At 40.7% G+C, this 17,429-nt stretch overlaps 1 protein-coding gene across 3 annotated transcripts in view; it reads left to right on the top strand.

The window, feature by feature from the left end:
* The window catches only part of st6galnac3 (ST6 (alpha-N-acetyl-neuraminyl-2,3-beta-galactosyl-1,3)-N-acetylgalactosaminide alpha-2,6-sialyltransferase 3), a 97,119-nt gene that overhangs the window by 40,387 nt on the left and 39,303 nt on the right, over window positions 1-17,429 (top strand). For all 3 annotated transcript variants that reach the window (XR_009821411.1, XM_062023281.1, XM_062023280.1), the window contains exon 4: window positions 13,916-14,023. Coding sequence is in view for 2 of the 3 variants with exons in the window: in XM_062023281.1 (XP_061879265.1) it covers window positions 13,916-14,023 (108 nt within the window). In the remaining variant the exon portion in view is untranslated. The remainder of the gene's footprint in view (window positions 1-13,915; window positions 14,024-17,429) is intronic.

Here is a 17,429-nt window from a genome sequence, read left to right as displayed (position 1 = left end):
TCAAGACAGCCATGACATTATATTATTTATATGTGTATTTAAACTTTTGACCTGTATATATATATATATATATATATATATATATATATATATATATATATATATATATATATATATATATATATATATATATATATATATATATATACATATATATATATATATATATATATATATATATATACACACACACACACACACACACACACACACACACACACACACACAGGTATATATATATGTATATATATATATATATATATATATATATATATATATATATATATATATATATATATATATATGCAAGCACACACACACACACAGTGGAACCTCGATTAACAAACTTACCGTATTTTTTGGAGTATAAGTTGCACCGGCCGAAAATGCATAATAAAGAAGGAAAAAAACATATATAAGTCGCACTGGAGTATAAGTCGCATTTTTGGGGGACATTTATTTGATAAAAGCCAACACCAAGAATAGACATTTGAAAGGCAATTTGAAATAAATAAAGAATAGTGAACAACAGGCTGAATAAGTGTACGTTATATCAGTGGTTCTGAAATGGAGGTACGCGTACCCCTTGGGGTACTTGAAGGTATGCCAAGGGGTACGTGAGATATTAAAAAAAATGTCTGTCAAAAAGAAGTGTGAAAAGAAATGCAACAATGCAATATTCAGTGTTGACAGCTAGATTTGTTGTGGACATGTTCCATAAATATTGATGTTAAAGATTTCTTTTTTTGTGAAGAAATGTTTCGAATGAAGTTGATGAATCCAGATGGATCTCTATTACAATCCCCAAAGAGGGCACTTTAAGTTGATGATTACTTCTATGTGTAGAAATCTTTATTTATAATTAAATCACTTGTTTATTTTTCAACATGTTTTTAGTTATTTTTAGATCTTTTTTTCCAAATAGTTCAAGAAAGACCACAACAAATGAGCAATATTTTGCAGTGTTATGCAATTTAATAAATCAGAAACTGATGACATAGTGCTGTATTTTACTTCTTTATCTCTTTTTTTCAACCAAAAATGCTTTGCTCTGATTAGGGGGTACTTGAATTAAAAAAAATTTCACAGGGGGTACATCACTGAAAAAAGGTTGAGAACCACTGCGTTATATGAGGCATAAATAACCAACTGGTATGTTAACGTAACATATTATGGTAAGAGTCATTCAAATAACTATAACATATAGAACATGCTATACGTTTACCAAACAATCTGTCACTCCTAATCGCTAAATCCCATGAAATCTTATACGTCTAGTCTCTTACGTCAATGACATCAATAATATTATACGATATTTTACGCTAATGTGTTAATAATTTCACACATAAGTCGCTCCTGAGTATAAGTCGCACCCCCGGCCAAACTATGAAAAAAAACTGCCGAAAAATACGGTAGTTAGTTCTTAAACATGGTTCGTCAACCAAAACGTTCGTATAGTTAAACAGATTTCCCCATAACAAACAAACAATGTACACATTAATAATTGGTTCTAGCCTCGACAAAAATCCCTATTTTGTATTAAAAAATGCACTTTGAAGACACTATAATGTGTATATAAACTGTATATGTATTAAACCAACATAACAACACGGGTAACAAACCTCTTTTTATCCAAACACACACAGAATTATCTATAGTGCACTTCAAAATGTTACCAAACATGTTGCTACAATAAAAAATAAAAAAGTAAAATCCTTTTACCTTGTGTCCTTGAGTATTTGTGGCATTTGTTGAAACGTCTGGAAGTGGTAAACAAGCATAGCGCAGGACTGCCAATTTGGAGAAAAGGACAAAAGTGAGAGTTTAGTGGTATGATGCGTTGGAAAAAAATTTTGTCTTTTTTTAACATCAATTTGACCTGTTTTAACGTCGATTTATACTTCAAGACACACTACCGTTCAAACGTTTGGGGTCACCCAAACAATTTAGTGGAATAGCCTTCATTTCTAAGAACAAGAATAGACTGTCGAGTTTCAGATGGAAGTTCTCTTTTTCTGGCCATTTTGAGCGTTTAATTGAGCCCACAAATGTGATGCTCCAGAAACTCAAATCTGCTCAAAGGAAGGTCAGTTTTGTAGCTTCTGTAACGAGCTAAAGTGTTTTCAGATGTGTGAACATGATTGCACAAGGGTTTTCTAATCATCAATTAGCCTTCTGAGCCAATGAGCAAACACATTGTACCATTAGAACACTGGAGTGATAGTTGCTGGAAATGGGCCTCTACACATTGCACCAAAAAGCAGACATTTGCAGCTAGAATAGTCATTTACCACATTAGCAATGTATAGAGTGTATTTCTTTCAAGTTAAGACTAGTTTAAAGTTATCTTCATTGAAAAGTACAGTGCTTTTCCTTCAAAAATAAGGACATTTACATGTGACCCCAAACTTTTGAACGCTAGTATATATATATATATATATATATATATATATATATATATATATATATATATATATATATATATATTTATACTTAAGTCCTCACGTCCAGCAGCTCTCCCTGAACTGTGACCTCCTAATGCTAGTCTTAATTAACCGAAAATAAAAAATTAAAATAATCTCCCCATTTTTCCGCGCTGGCTTTTCTGTCTTATCCTCTGCATCTGAGTTCTCAATTTGTATCTCTTCTACGTCTCCGCCCGCACTGTCCTCAATCTTTTCGGATCTCTCTCCATCTTCCAGTGTTGCCAACTCCCCAGTAAGGAAAGTAGCTATTGACTGCCATAAAAGTTGCTAGATGACATCATTGCCTCATTTGCATAGTTGATTGCAATGGACGCTGTAGGAGAGAGGAATAACGTAGTGTTAGATGTAAAAAGTGTGTTAGGATGTGGTGATGTGGATCCCAAGGATGCAGAGACGAGTTTGGGTTTTCAATTGTTCTTCCTCTTTATTTGGCGGAAGCACAAGGTAGAAAAACAAAACAATGGCGATGGTGGAAAACACAACACACCATGTAACAAACTACTGAGAGTAAAATAAAAACACAAAACTAAAGGCGCTAGACAAGGCTAGGAAAAATATACTTCATGAGAGAAGTGATAAAACAAGGTACCAAAATAAAACGCTAGACAAGGCTAGGATTAAACGGGCCAACCTGAGGTGAAAGGTTCGCGACTTAGTGAGTCCTCTTGCACGACCAACCGTTTGGTAGCAATGGCAAAGTTCCGGCGCTCACCGGCCGTCAGCAGTCAGTTAAAATAGGCTGCTGCTAATCAAGCTCAGGTGTGTGCTGCTGCCTTGCGTCAGCTGCACTCCATACTGTGGATGAGAGAGAGAGTGAACAAGGTGCAGACAATAGAAATAGGCAAGGACATTTACAGATTACCACAGTACCCCCCCCTCAACGGACGCCTCCTGGCGGCCTACCTGGCTTGTCTGGGAATCGAACGTAAAAGTCCTTGATCAAGTCCTTGTCAATTATAAGCGATCTAGAAATCCATGACCGTTCCTCTGGGCCGTACCCCTCCCAGTCCACCAGGTATTGAAAACCCCTTCCCCTTCTTCTCACCTCCAAGATGGTGTTTACAGTAAATGCTGGGTGACCATCAACCAGCCTGGGTGGAGGAGGCGGTACCTCCGGAGGACTGAGTGGGCTGGATGAGACAGGCTTGATGCGGGACACGTGAAAAACAGGATGGCACTTGAGAGATCTAGGGAGATGGAGTTTGACTGCAACACGATTGATGATCTTGGCAATGGGGAATGGTCCAATGAACCTGGGAGCCAGTTTCCTAGATTCGGTGGCCAATGGTAGGTCCCGAGACGATAACCAGACCTTCTGTCCCAACTGGTAGTGTGGGGCTGGTGTGCGATGTCGGTTGGCTAAGACCTGGTTCCTGGCCGATGTTCTTTTTAACGCAGCCCTGGTGTTGCGCCAAGCCTGGTGAGCCCGACGCAGGTGTGCCGTTACGGATGGTACGTCGGCATTGGGTTGGGTAGAAGGAAAAACTGGGGGTTGGAAACCATAGGCGACGTGAAATGGAGACAGACCGGTGGCGGAGCTAATGAGAGAGTTGTGAGCGTATTCTATCCATGGGAGATTTTCAGACCAGGTTGCGGGTTGCTGATGACAAGTGCACCGGATGGCCGCCTCCAGGTCTTGGTTGGTCCGCTCGGTCTGTCCATTGCTCTGAGGGTGGTAGCCGGAGGATAGGCTAGGGGAGGCCCCCAGAGACTTGCAGAATGCTCTCCAGACGGCCGAGGAGAACTGTGGCCCTCTGTCGGATACAACATCAGTGGGGATGCCGTGCAGCCGGAAAGCGTGGAGCACTAATAATTGGGCTGTTTCAAGAGCAGACGGCAGCTTGGGGAGGGCTACGAAATGGGCCATCTTCGAGAACCGGTCCACAATGGTCAAAATGGTGTCGCTTCCCTCAGAGGGGGGCAGTCCTGTGACGAAATCCACAGCTATGTGTGACCACGGGCGGGAGGGGATGGGTAATGGGTGTAGAAGTCCTGCTGGGGCCTGGTGGGATGCCTTGTTCCGGGAGCAGACCCGACATGCTGCCACAAACGCCTTCGTATCTGCCAGAATGGATGGCCACCAAAAACGCTGGGAGAGGATAAAACTGGTGCGACGAATGCCTGGATGGCAAGCGATCTTCGACCCATGTGCCCAATCCAGAACGCTGGAACGGAGCCGAGGAACCACAAACAGCCGACCTGGTGGGCAGCCCCGCGGAGATGTGTCCGACTTCAGGGCCTCCAAGACCTGCCGCTCGATGTCCCACTGGAGTCCCCCAATGAAGTGGGTATGGGGAACAATAGGTTCAGGTGAGGAATCTTCCAAGGACGAAGAGTAGACACGGGACAGGGCATCGGGCTTCCCATTCTGAGAACCAGGTCGGAAAGTGATGATAAAGTTAAAACGGGTCAGAAATAGTGCCCACCTGGCCTGGCGAGGGTTCAGTCTCTGTGCGGTCCTTAAGTAGGACAGGTTCTTGTGGTCCGTGTAGACGATGAATGGTAGCTCCGCCCCTTCCAGCCAGTGTCTCCACTCCTGAAGGGCCAAGATGACCGCCAGAAGCTCCCTGTTGCCAATGTCATAATTCTTCTCGGCAGGGGATAGGCGACGAGAGAAGAAAGCACAGGGGTGCAACTTCTGGTCGCTGGTAGATTGCTGGGAGAGTACGGCCTCTACACCTGAATCAGAAGCGTCCACTTCAACAAAAAATTGGAGAGAACGGTCAGGGTAACAAAGCACAGGAGCCGAAGAAAACAATCTCTTTAGCCTTAGGAACGCGGAATTAGCATCGGGTGTCCATTCAAACAGAACCTTAGTAGAAGTTAGCCTCGTAAGTGGCTCAGCGACGCGACTAAAATTGCGAATAAATCGCCGATAAAAATTAGAGAAGCCCAAGAATCTCTGGAGGTGCTTCTTGGACACCGGAGTGGGCCAGTCTACTACTGCTTTGACCTTAGCAGGGTCCGGTCTGAGTCTACCCTCCTCAATGATAAATCCTAAGAAGGGTATGGAAGATGAGTGAAACTCGCATTTTTCTGCCTTGACGAACAGTTTATTTTCGAGCAAACGTTGAAGGACTAACCGAACCTGCTGCACATGTTCGTCAAATGTCGAAGAATAAATTAATATGTCGTCCAGGTAAACGAAGAGAAACCGCCCTGTCATGTCCCGAAAAATATCATTAATGAAGCCCTGAAAAACGCCAGGTGCATTTGTAAGTCCAAACGGCATGACAAGATACTCAAAATGTCCGAGAGGAGTGTTGAATGCGGTCTTCCATTCATCCCCCTCTCGGATGCGAACTAGATGGTACGCGTTACGTAGATCGAGTTTAGTAAAAAACCTTGCGGACTGTAAGGGAGTAAATGCAGAATCAAGGAGAGGAAGAGGATACTTATTCTTGACAGTAATCAGATTAAGAGCGCGGTAGTCTATACAAGGCCGTAGGGACTTGTCCTTCTTTTCGACAAAAAAAAATCCGGCGGCTACTGGTGCGGTCGAGGGGCGAATGAGGCCCGCAGCTATTGAAGTGTTTATGTATTCCTCTAGTGCTTTGAGTTCGGTGTTCGACACCTTGTACAAACGGGTCGATGGTAAAGCCGCTCCGGCTAGCAAATCGATACCGCAATCGTAGGGTCGGTGGGGGGGAAGTGAGAGTGCTCTATCTTTGCTAAACACCGCTCTTAAGTCATGGTAGTTTGTGGGCACGTTTGTCAAGTCTATGTTCTCTACAACGGTGGTAGGTGGCGGTGTGTGAGATCCCGCTGCGGAACGGAGACAATGTAGGTGGCAGGTAACACTCCAATTAATAATGGCCGAACGAGGCCAGTCTATGCTCGGGTTATGCTTCTGTAACCAGGTTAACCCAAGAATGATGGGCGCGGACCGTGAAGGCACAATCAAAAAAATTATTTTCTCACAATGATTTCCAGACAAGCGCAGGTTGAGTGGGAGTGTCTGGTGGGTTATGCTGGCTAATAGGCGCCCATCTAGAGAATACACCCTCTTGGGTACATACAGTTTTACAACAGGAATCTTATGGAGTCTCATGAACTCAAAATCCAAAAAGTTATCATCTGCTCCCGAGTCAATGAGAGCGCAAATGTCTATTTGTTGGTTAGGCCAAGAAAGAGTACCTTTTAGCTGCATTCTGCCTGCGGCCAACGAAGGAGAACGGCGACCTCTGGTGGACGTGTCCTCTGGCGAGTGAGGGCGCGCTCGTGGCCGTGCCGCGGGGCGTGGCAGTTCCTTGCAGCGGGAGATGAGGTGATCAGCGCCTCCACAGTATAGGCAGAGTTGGAGGCGAAAACGGCGTTCCCTCTCAGCGGTGGTGAGTCGACGGCCTCCCAGTTGCATTGGCTCGTCTATCTGCCATGAAGGAGAGGTGTCTTCGAGGACGAGTTGCTCCGTCTTGCAGATGGCGGGTCTAGCAGGCGCTGATTGGCTGCTAGGTGGGGCTTGTCTTCCCCGTCGGTCCCTCCTCTCCTCTAGTAGGCGGAAGTCGATTTGCACCGCCAGCTCAATTAGATCATCCAGGTTCGTCGGGAGTGACAGCGGGATCATCATATGACGAATTTCGTCCGCGAGACCCAGGAAGAAGGCGTCCAACAACGCCGAGGGACCCCAGTCACAGTCGGCCGCCATGGTGCGGAACTCGATCGCGTAATCCGCGACCCGTCGTGAACCCTGTTGCAGCCGGAAAAGGGATCTCGCTGCCTCTCTACCTGGGAGTCGTCGTTGGAATATTTGCTTCAAGGACTTGGAAAAGTTCGCGTATGTGGAGCTGGAGGTGGTCTGACGGTTCCATTCGGCAGTCGCCCAGGTGCCAGCGCGGCCAGACAGGTGAGAGATCACAAACGCTACTTTAGCCCGCTCAGAGGTGAAAGCGGACGCGTTTAGCTCAAAATGGAGTTGACACTGCGTCAGGAATTGTCTTAAGTCTTCCTTTTCCCCGGAAAAACGTTCGGGTCGGGAAAGCCGTATATTGCTAGTACTAGCGGGTTGTGTAGGCTGGGTGGATGCCTGGTCAGGCACGGTGGTCGAGGTGGGTACGACGGTGGCTAACAGCATGTTGATTCGCTCCAACATGGCGTCTTGGCGCTCCGACATCCCCTGTAGACCTCGGCTCAGGTGGTCAAGCTGGTCCCCCTGCTGGTTGATCCTTTGAGCCTGGCCTTGCAATGCTCTCTTCCAGGAGTCTGTCTCTGCGGGTTCCATCGTTTTGGCCGGAACTTTCTGTTAGGATGTGGTGATGTGGATCCCAAGGATGCAGAGACGAGTTTGGGTTTTCAATTGTTCTTCCTCTTTATTTGGCGGAAGCACAAGGTAGAAAAACAAAACAATGGCGATGGTGGAAAACACAACACACCATGTAACAAACTACTGAGAGTAAAATAAAAACACAAAACTAAAGGCGCTAGACAAGGCTAGGAAAAATATACTTCATGAGAGAAGTGATAAAACAAGGTACCAAAATAAAACGCTAGACAAGGCTAGGATTAAACGGGCCAACCTGAGGTGAAAGGTTCGCGACTTAGTGAGTCCTCTTGCACGACCAACCGTTTGGTAGCAATGGCAAAGTTCCGGCGCTCACCGGCCGTCAGCAGTCAGTTAAAATAGGCTGCTGCTAATCAAGCTCAGGTGTGTGCTGCTGCCTTGCGTCAGCTGCACTCCATACTGTGGATGAGAGAGAGAGTGAACAAGGTGCAGACAATAGAAATAGGCAAGGACATTTACAGATTACCACAAAGTGAGTTAAAATAATGCAAATCATGATTTGAACTCCAAATGATAATCCTTATCTTTGTCTTTGCTCCACAGTAAGTCTTTGCTGTCGTCCAGCATTCTGTTTTTGTTTACTTTGTAGCCAGTTCAGTTGTAGTTTTGTTCTGCATAGCCTTCCTTAAGCTTCAATGCCTTTTCTTAGGGCCACTCACCTTTTGTTTATTTTTGGTTTAAGCATTAGACACATTTTTTACCTGCACCCTGCCTCCCGCTGTTTCCGACATCTACAAAGCAATTAGCTACCTGCTGCCACCTACTGATATGGAAGAGTATTACACGGTTACTCTGCCGAGCTCTAGACAGCACCGACACTCAACAACAACACATCATTTGCAGACTATAATTACTGGGGGGGAGTTAATCTGAGGCTGAGTTGACTTGAAACTGTTTATTGTTGCACTTTTTATATGTAGAAGAAAAGTTTTGTCATTTTATTTAATCTGAGCAACAACTTGAAGCAGTTTAATGTTGCACTTTATATGTAGAAAGGTTTTGTTAAGAAACCATTCTGAGCCTTATCTTATTTAGTTTTTATTTGATATATGTTGACTGCATGAACCCTGGCAATGCACCCTGTGTGTATATGTATGTTATTGTTATGCTTAGCATTCATGACTGCCTGCTGTTGCACTCATCAGCCTAGTGGTGGCTCACATCCATCACACACACAGAGCTATTTCTACATTTGGGCAGAATTATTTTAGTGTTCCCAATGTTAAAAGGATAAAACCATTATTTACGAATTTGGTAAATAAATAACCAGAAAATGTATATTTTGTTGTTTTCTTACTGTACCGGAAATGAACCGAACCGTGACCTCTAAACCGAGGTACGTACCGAACCGAGATTTTTGTGTACCGTTACACCCTTATTCAATTGTGTTCAACTTCACAATCCTTATCTTTATGTAAGGTGTAAAGATGTGTCTATTACAATCCTAGTGTGTGTGTAAAGTGTGAAAATGTGTGTATCACAATCCTTGTATGTGTGCAAGATGGGAAGGTGTGCGTAAAGCAGGGGTCACCAACGTGGTGCCTGCGGGCACCAAGTAGCCCGTAAGGACCAGATGAGTAGCCCGCCGGCCTGTTCTAAAAATAGCTCAAATAGCAGCACTTACCAGTGAGCTGCCTCTATTTTTTAAATTGTATTTATTTACTAGCAAGCTGGTCTCGCTTTGCCCAACATTTTTAATTCTAAGAGAGACAAAACTCAAATAGAATTTGAAAATCCAAGAAAATAATTTAAAGACTTGGTCTTCACTTGTTTAAATAAATTCATTATTTTTTTTACTTTGCTTCTTATAACTTTCAGAAAGACAATTTTAGAGAAAAAATACAACCTTAAAAATGATTTTAGGATTTTTAAACACATATACCTTTTTACCTTTTAAATTCCTTCCTCTTCTTTCCTGACAATTCTGACAATGTTCAAGTATTTTTTTTTTAATTGTAAAGAATAATAAATACATTTTGATTTAATTCTTCATTTTAGCTTCTGTTTTTTCGACAAAGAATATTTGTGAAATATTTCTTCAAACTTATTATGATTAAAATTCAAAAAAATTATTCTGGCAAATCTAGAAAATCTGTAGAATCAAATTTTAATCTTATTTTAAAGTCTTTTGAATTTCTTTTAAAATTTTTGTTCTGGAAAATCTAGAAGAAATAATGATTTGTCTTTGTTAGAAATATAGCTTGGTCCAATTTGTTATTTATTCTAACAAAGTGTAGATTGGATTTTAACCTATATAAAAAATGTCATCAAAATTCTAGAATTAATCTTAATCAGGAAAAATTACTAATGTTCCATGAATTATTTTTTTAATTTTTTCAAAAAGATTCGAATTAGCTAGTTTTTCTCTTCTTTTTTTCAGTTGAATTTTGAATTTTAAAGAGTCAAAATTGAAGATAAACTATGTTTCAAAATTTAATTGTCATTTTTTTTCGTGTTTTCTCCTCTTTTAAACCGTTCAATTAAGTGTAAATATCATTAATTATTAATAATAACATAGAGTTAAAGGTAAATTGAGCAAATTGGCTATTTCTGGCAATTTATTTAAGTGTGTATCAAACTGGTAGCCCTTCGCATTAATCACTACCCAAGAAGTAGCTCTTGCTTTCAAAAAGGTTGCTGACCCCTGGTGTAAAGCATCGTGTGTAATATTTCGCACAAAATGTGAAGCATAGTCTATGCCTAATATTAGGCAAATCTGCACAGTGGTTTTGTTTACTGTGTGTAGACTTTTGTTAACGGTGTGAAAATGTAAAATTTAGTGTGTAAAGCGTATCAGACTGCACAGTTGCAGCTCACTGAGACCGAAAGTAATCCCGACAAGCTTCTTACCTAGCTTTAAAATCTCTTACACCAAAAAAAAAAAAAAAAAAGCCAGCACCACTCGCTTCTTGTTTTTTGTATTTTTTTTTAAGCCCGACTCCTCCGGGCGGGTCAGCGCTCCCAGTCAGCAGCAGCAGATTATAATGGCTGACTACACCACCGTTCATAAAAACACACTAAAAGAATAATCAGCACATCGGCGATGGAGCCCCCGCTGGGCTGTTTATCTCTCATTTAACACACTCCCGCAAAAATAATGCCATGAAGTATGTAACAATTTTGCTCCATTTTCCATCTTGCAGGCCACAATATTAGGTACACTTTGCAATGCAATACAAGAAGTGTTTTTGAGTCTCTTTCGGGGAACACAATATCATAATGTTTTCTACACCAGTGTTTTTCAACCTTTTTTGAGCCAAGGTACATTTTTTTGCGTTGAAAAAATGCGGAGGCACACCACCAGCAGAAATCATAAAAAAAACGAAACTCAAGTTGACAGTAAAAAGTCGTTGTCGCAATTGTTGGATATGACTTTAAAGCAGGAGTCACCAACCTTTTTGAAACCAAGAGCTACTTCTTGGGTAGTGATTAATGCGAAGGGCTACCAGTTTGATACACACTTCAATAAATTGCCAGAAATAGCCAATTTGCTCAATTTACCTTTAACTCTATGTTATTATTAATAATTAATGATATTTACACTTAATTGAACGGTTTAAAAGAGGAGAAAACACGAAAAAAAAAAGACAATTAAATTTTGAAACATAGTTTATCTTCAATTTCGACTCTTTAAAATTCAAAATTCAACCGAAAAAAAGAAGAGAAAAACTTAAAAAAAGAATTTATGGAACATCATTAGTAATTTTTCCTGATTAAGATTAATTTTAGAATTTTGATGACATGTTTTAAATAGGTTAAAATCCAATCTACACTTTGTTAGAATATATAACAAATTGGACCAAGCTATATTTCTAACAAAGACAAATCATTATTTCTTCTAGATTTTCCAGAACAAAAATTTTAAAAGAAATTCAAAAGACTTTGAAATAAGATTTAAATTTGATTCTACAGATTTTCTAGATTTGCCAGAATATTTTTTTTGAATTTTAATCATAATAAGTTTGAAGAAATATTTCACAAATATTCTTCGTTGAAAAAACAGAAGCTAAAATGAAGAATTAAATTAAAATGTATTTATTATTCTTTACAATAAAAAAAAAAAAATTACTTGAACATTGATTTAAATTGTCAGGAAAGAAGAGGAAGGAATTTAAAAGGTAAAAAGGTATATGTGTTTAAAAATCCTAAAATCATTTTTAAGGTTGTATTTTTTCTCTAAAATTGTCTTTCTAAAAGTTATAAGAAGCAAAGTAAAAAAAAAAAAAAGAATTTATTTAAACAAGTGAAGACCAAGTCTTTAAAATATTTTCTTGGATTTTCAAATTCTATTTGAGTTTTGTCTCTCTTAGAATTAAAAATGTCGAGCAAAGCGAGACCAGCTTGCTAGTAAATAAATAAAATTTAAAAAATAGAGGCAGCTCACTGGTAAGTGCTGCTATTTGAGCTATTTTTAGAACAGGCCAGCGGGCTACTCATCTGGTCCTTACGGGCTACCTGGTGCCCGCGGGCACCGCGTTGGTGACCCCTGCTTTAAAGCATAACCAAGCATGCATCACTATAGCTCTTGTCTCAAAGTAGGTGTACTGTCACCACCTGTCACATCACACCCTGACTTATTTGGACTTTTTTGCTGTTTTCCTGTTTTACTTCTTGTCTTGCGCTCCTATTTTGGTGGCTTTTTCTCTTTTTTTGTGGTATTTTCCTGTAGCAGTTTCATGTCTTCCTTTGAGCCATATTTCCCGCACCTGCTCTGTTTTAGCAATCAAGACTATTTCAGTTGTTTTTATCCTTCTTTGTGGGTAAATTGTTGTCGTGTCATGTTCGGATGTACTCTGTCTTTGCTCCACAGTAAGTCTTTGCCGTCGTCCAGCATTCTGTTTTTGTTTACTTTGTAGCCAGTTCAGTTTTAGATTTGTTCTGCATAGCCTTCCTTAAGCTTCAATGCCTTTTCTTAGGGGCACTCACCTTTTGTTTATTTTTGGTTTAAGCATTAGACATATTTTTTACCTGCACCCTGCCTCCCGCTGTTTCCAACATCTACAAAGCAATTAACTACTGGCTGCCACCTACTGATATGGAAGAGTATTACACGGTTACTCTACTTTAGTGGAAGCGGGGGTGTATATTGTAGCGTCCCGGAAGAGTTAGTGCTGCTAGGGGTTCTGGGTATTTGTTCTGTTGTGTTACGGTGCGGATGTTCTCCCGAAATGTGTTTGTCATTCTTGTTTGGTGTGGGTTCACATATTTGTAACAGTGTTAAAGTTGTTTATACGTCCACCCTCAGTGTGACCTGTATGGCTGTTGACCAAGTATGCCTTGCATTCACTTGTGTGTAAAAGCTGCATATATTACAGGTATGTGAATGGGCCGGCACGCTGTTTGCATGGAGGAAAAGCGGACGTGACGACAGGTTGTAGAGGACGATGAAGGCAGTGCCTTTAAGGCACGCCCCCAATATTGTTGTCCGTGTGGAAATCGGGAGAAATTCGGGAGAATGGTTGCCCCGGGAGATTTTCGGGAGGGGCACTGAAATTCGGGAGTCTCCCGGGAAAATCGTGAGGGTTGGCAAGTATGTTTTCAGGTGAAAGGAACTTTAAATGCTCCAGGATACCAAAACATTTTGGACAATTCCATGTGATGGCCCTTCAAGTTCACATGTGAGTAAAGGCAGGTGGCCAAATACTTTTGGCAATATAATGTATTTCTTAAACAAATCTCGCCTTCCTTCTTACTTCCTCCAAATGAGCCATTTGGAATTTGCCCAACCCGTGCAGAAAGAAGCAGCAGCGTTCTCCATATTGTCTGCTGCATGATGGTGCTTCTTATCGCCCTCTGGTAGAACCAAGAGACGCTCCAGCAAGCTTATGCGGCTGCATTGCTCATTCGCGTCATTAAAAGTCAATTGCGGTTCCTCCGCGACCCTTGCGGGAGGCAAAATAAAGAATAAATACGTGATTGTGCTACGCGGGTCCTCAGGCTTTGGGTTTGCTTCGTCCCAGAGGTCCCTGGCGTCACACTTTGCTGCAGCAGTCTCTAATGTTTTGTCTCTGAATAAGGTCAGCAAAACTATACGTCACTAGTCACATTAATAAACACTGCTAAAATAACGCCTTTAGTATAACTCGTTTGCTGTTGATTGTGTTGTGCAAAGAGGTTGTCGAGTCAACAAAGTGCGTTTTTGTGTGTGCAGGATCCAGTCGGGCTCGTACCTCAGCACCGGCTGGTTCACGCTCATCCTGGCCATGGACATGTGCAAAGAGATCCACGTCTACGGCATGATCAACGACACCTACTGCAAGTAAGGCTCCGCCCACTTTCCAAATAAAACTACTCTGCCTTTTCCACTAAAACCGAACAACACCCACTTTAGGCGGGTTGTTTTCCCACTTCAAAGTAGAACCTGACCTCAGTGTATGCCAACAACGTGCTAACAAAAGATAATGTCCGGGAACCGTTTCGACACATTTTATCCAAGAGGACACTGAGGGCAGAAAGAAAAGGGAGTGCTACGTTGTGACTTTGTAGCACATACAAACCCGGTTTCCATATGACTTTTGGGAAATTGTGTTAGATGTACACTACCGTTCAAAAGTTTGGGGTCACCCAAACAATTTAGTGGAATAGCCTTCATTTCTAAGAACAAGAATAGACTGTCGAGTTTCAGATGAAAGTTCTCTTTTTCTGGCCATTTTGAGCGTTTAATTGAGCCCACAAATGTGATGCTCCAGAAAGTCAATCTGCTCAAAGGAAGGTCAGTTTTGTAGCTTCTGTAACGAGCTAAAGTGTTTTCAGATGTGTGAACATGATTGCACAAGGGTTTTCTAATCATCAATTAGCCTTCTGAGCCAATGAGCAAACACATTGTACCATTAGAACACTGGAGTGATAGTTGCTGGAAATGGGCCTCTATACACCTATGTAGATATTGCACCAAAAAGCAGACATTTGCAGCTAGAATAGTCATTTACCACATTAGCAATGTATAGAGTGTATTTCTTTAAAGTTAAGACTAGTTTAAAGTTATCTTCATTGAAAAGTACAGTGCTTTTCCTTCCAAAATAAGGACATTTACATGTGACCCCAAACTTTGGAACGGTAGTGTAAATACAAACGGAATACAATGATTTGCAAATCATTTTCAACCCATATTCAGTTGAATATGCTACAAGGACAACATATTTGATGTTTTTTTTTGCAAATAATCATTAACTTTAGAATTTGATGGCAGCAACACGTGACAAAGAAGTTGGGAAAGGTGGCAATAAATACTGATAAAGTTGAGGAATGCTCATCAAACGCTTATTTGGAACATCCCACAGGTGTGCAGGCAAATTGGGAACAGGTGGGTGCCATGATTGGGTATAAAAGTAGATTCCCAAAAAATGCTCTGTCTTTCACAAGAAAGGATGGGGCAAGGTTCACCACTTTGTCCGCAACTGCGTGAGCAAATAGTCAAACAGTTTAAGAACAACGTTTCTCAAAGAGTGCGGGTACTTTCCTGGCCCGCCTGCAGTCCAGGGGCCGTACTTATCAAGCTTCTTAGAGTGCCATTTTACACTTAAGTCCTGAGAATTTGCGAAATTTAGTCCTACTCTCAAACTTAAGAATAAAAGCTTTTTATCAACGTTCTTAAGTCTAAGAATCACTCCTACTCTCCACGATATTTAAGAGACCTTCAGAGGTGTCTTAAGTGGTTAGGAGTTGCCAGCAGGGGATGGCACTGAGGCGAGAGAGACGTGCGCCAACGTTCAGGGAACGGAACAATGTTTTGGTTTTTTTTGATGACGAGCAGCTGATCAAACGGTATCGTTTAGACGGAGCGGATATTATTTTTGTCACAGATTTAATACTTTTCGATTCCTTGTTGATTCCTGCATGTGTCTGCAGTGGGCTAGTATATATAGAGCCACTCACACCAGTTTCAAATTAGTTGCCTAATTAATGAATTGGAAAGAAAATGTTATGAGAGTAGCGTATGTGTGTGGCCGTGAGGTGAGTGACGTCAGTGAGTGTGTGGGCGAGAGAAGAGAGGGAGCGGTAGCGTGAGTGCCGGCGGGGACTAGTTTGTTTTGTATTATTTTGTAGTTTATTGTCAAAATATACACTCCCATTGTCCACTTAAATATTTCCAAGATATTTCTTTATTCTTAGACAAGGGATTCCCTTCCGTGATTGGTCATTTCTATGGACACAGAAATGACGTCACCTAAAATTGCGTTTACGGCACATAGTAATGTCGTAATTCAGCTCTGAGTGTGACACTTAAGATTCAGTCCTACACTTCGCTGAAAGTGTGAGTAAGACGCTTGATAACTAACTTTTAAGTGCAGCTTTCAGCGAAGAATTTAGTTACTCTTAAGTCAACTCTTAACAGACTTCTTAGGAGTAATTCTAAGAAGCTTGATAAGTACGGCCCCAGACCTGTCTCCCATTGAAAATGTGTGGCGCATTATGAAGCGTAAAATACGACAGCGGAGACCCCCGGACTGTTGAACGACTGAAGCTCTACATAAAACAAGAATGGGAAAGAATTCCACTTTCAAAGCTTCAACAATTAGTTTCCTCAGTTCCCAATCGATTATTGAGTGTTGTTAAAAGGAAAGGCCATGTAACACAGTGGTGAACATGCCCTTTCCCAACTACTTTGGCACGTGTTGCAGCCATGAAATTCTAAGTTAATTATTATTTGCAAAAATGAGTTTGAACATCAAATATCTTGTCTTTGTTAGTGCATTCAACTGAATGTGGGTTGAAAAGGATTTGCAAATCATTGTATTCCGTTTATATTTACATCTAACACAATTTCCCAACTCATATGGAAACGGGGTTTGTATGCAATGACCTGGTACCTTTAGTACAGGGGTGTCAAACTCATTTTCATTGAGGGCCACATCGCGGTAATGGCTGCTTTCAGAGGGCCGCTTTTTAAAAGTTAATTTACACTATGCAAGCAGGTTATAACCTGTGATTAATCATGATTAATCGAAATGCATATGCATTTGATTATTTGATTTTTTTATGTACAACTTGCTTTAAAATCATAAACAAAGGTGACAAGCAGATATTTAACAATTTGTTTTTATCTCGCAAAAATAGTTTTGCAATACAGTGTATAATAATATAATCTAAAATATGTGTTAGATCAGGGGTCACCAACGCGGTGCCCGCGGGCACCAGGTAGCCCGTAAGGACCAGATGAGTAGCCCGCTGGCCTGTTCTAAAAATAGCTCAAATAGCAGCACTTACCAGTGAGCTGCCTCTATTTTTTTAATTGTATTTATTTACTAGCAAGCTGGTCTCGCTTTGCCCGACATTTTTAATTCTAAGAGAGACAAAACTCAAATAGAATTTGAAAATCCAAGAAAATATTTTAAAGACTTGGTCTTCACTTGTTTAAATAAATTCATTTATTTTTTTAATTTGCTTCTTATAACTTTCAGAAAGACAGTTTTAGAGAAAAAATACAACCTTAAAAATGATTTTAGGATTTTTAAACACATATACCTTTTTACCTTTTAAATTCCTTCCTCTTCTTTCCTGACAATTTAAATCAATGTTCAAGTAAATTTATTTTTTAAAGTATAATAAATAAATTGTAATTTAATTCTTCATTTTAGCTTCTGTTTTTTCGACAAAGAATATTTGTGAAATATTTCTTCAAACTTATTATGATTAAAATTCAAAAAAAATATTCTGGCAAATCT

The sequence above is a fragment of the Entelurus aequoreus genome, linkage group LG16 (genome assembly GCF_033978785.1).
Source record: "Entelurus aequoreus isolate RoL-2023_Sb linkage group LG16, RoL_Eaeq_v1.1, whole genome shotgun sequence".
Taxonomy (NCBI): Eukaryota; Metazoa; Chordata; class Actinopteri; order Syngnathiformes; family Syngnathidae; genus Entelurus; species Entelurus aequoreus.
This window is presented reverse-complemented; position numbering and strand designations above follow the sequence as displayed.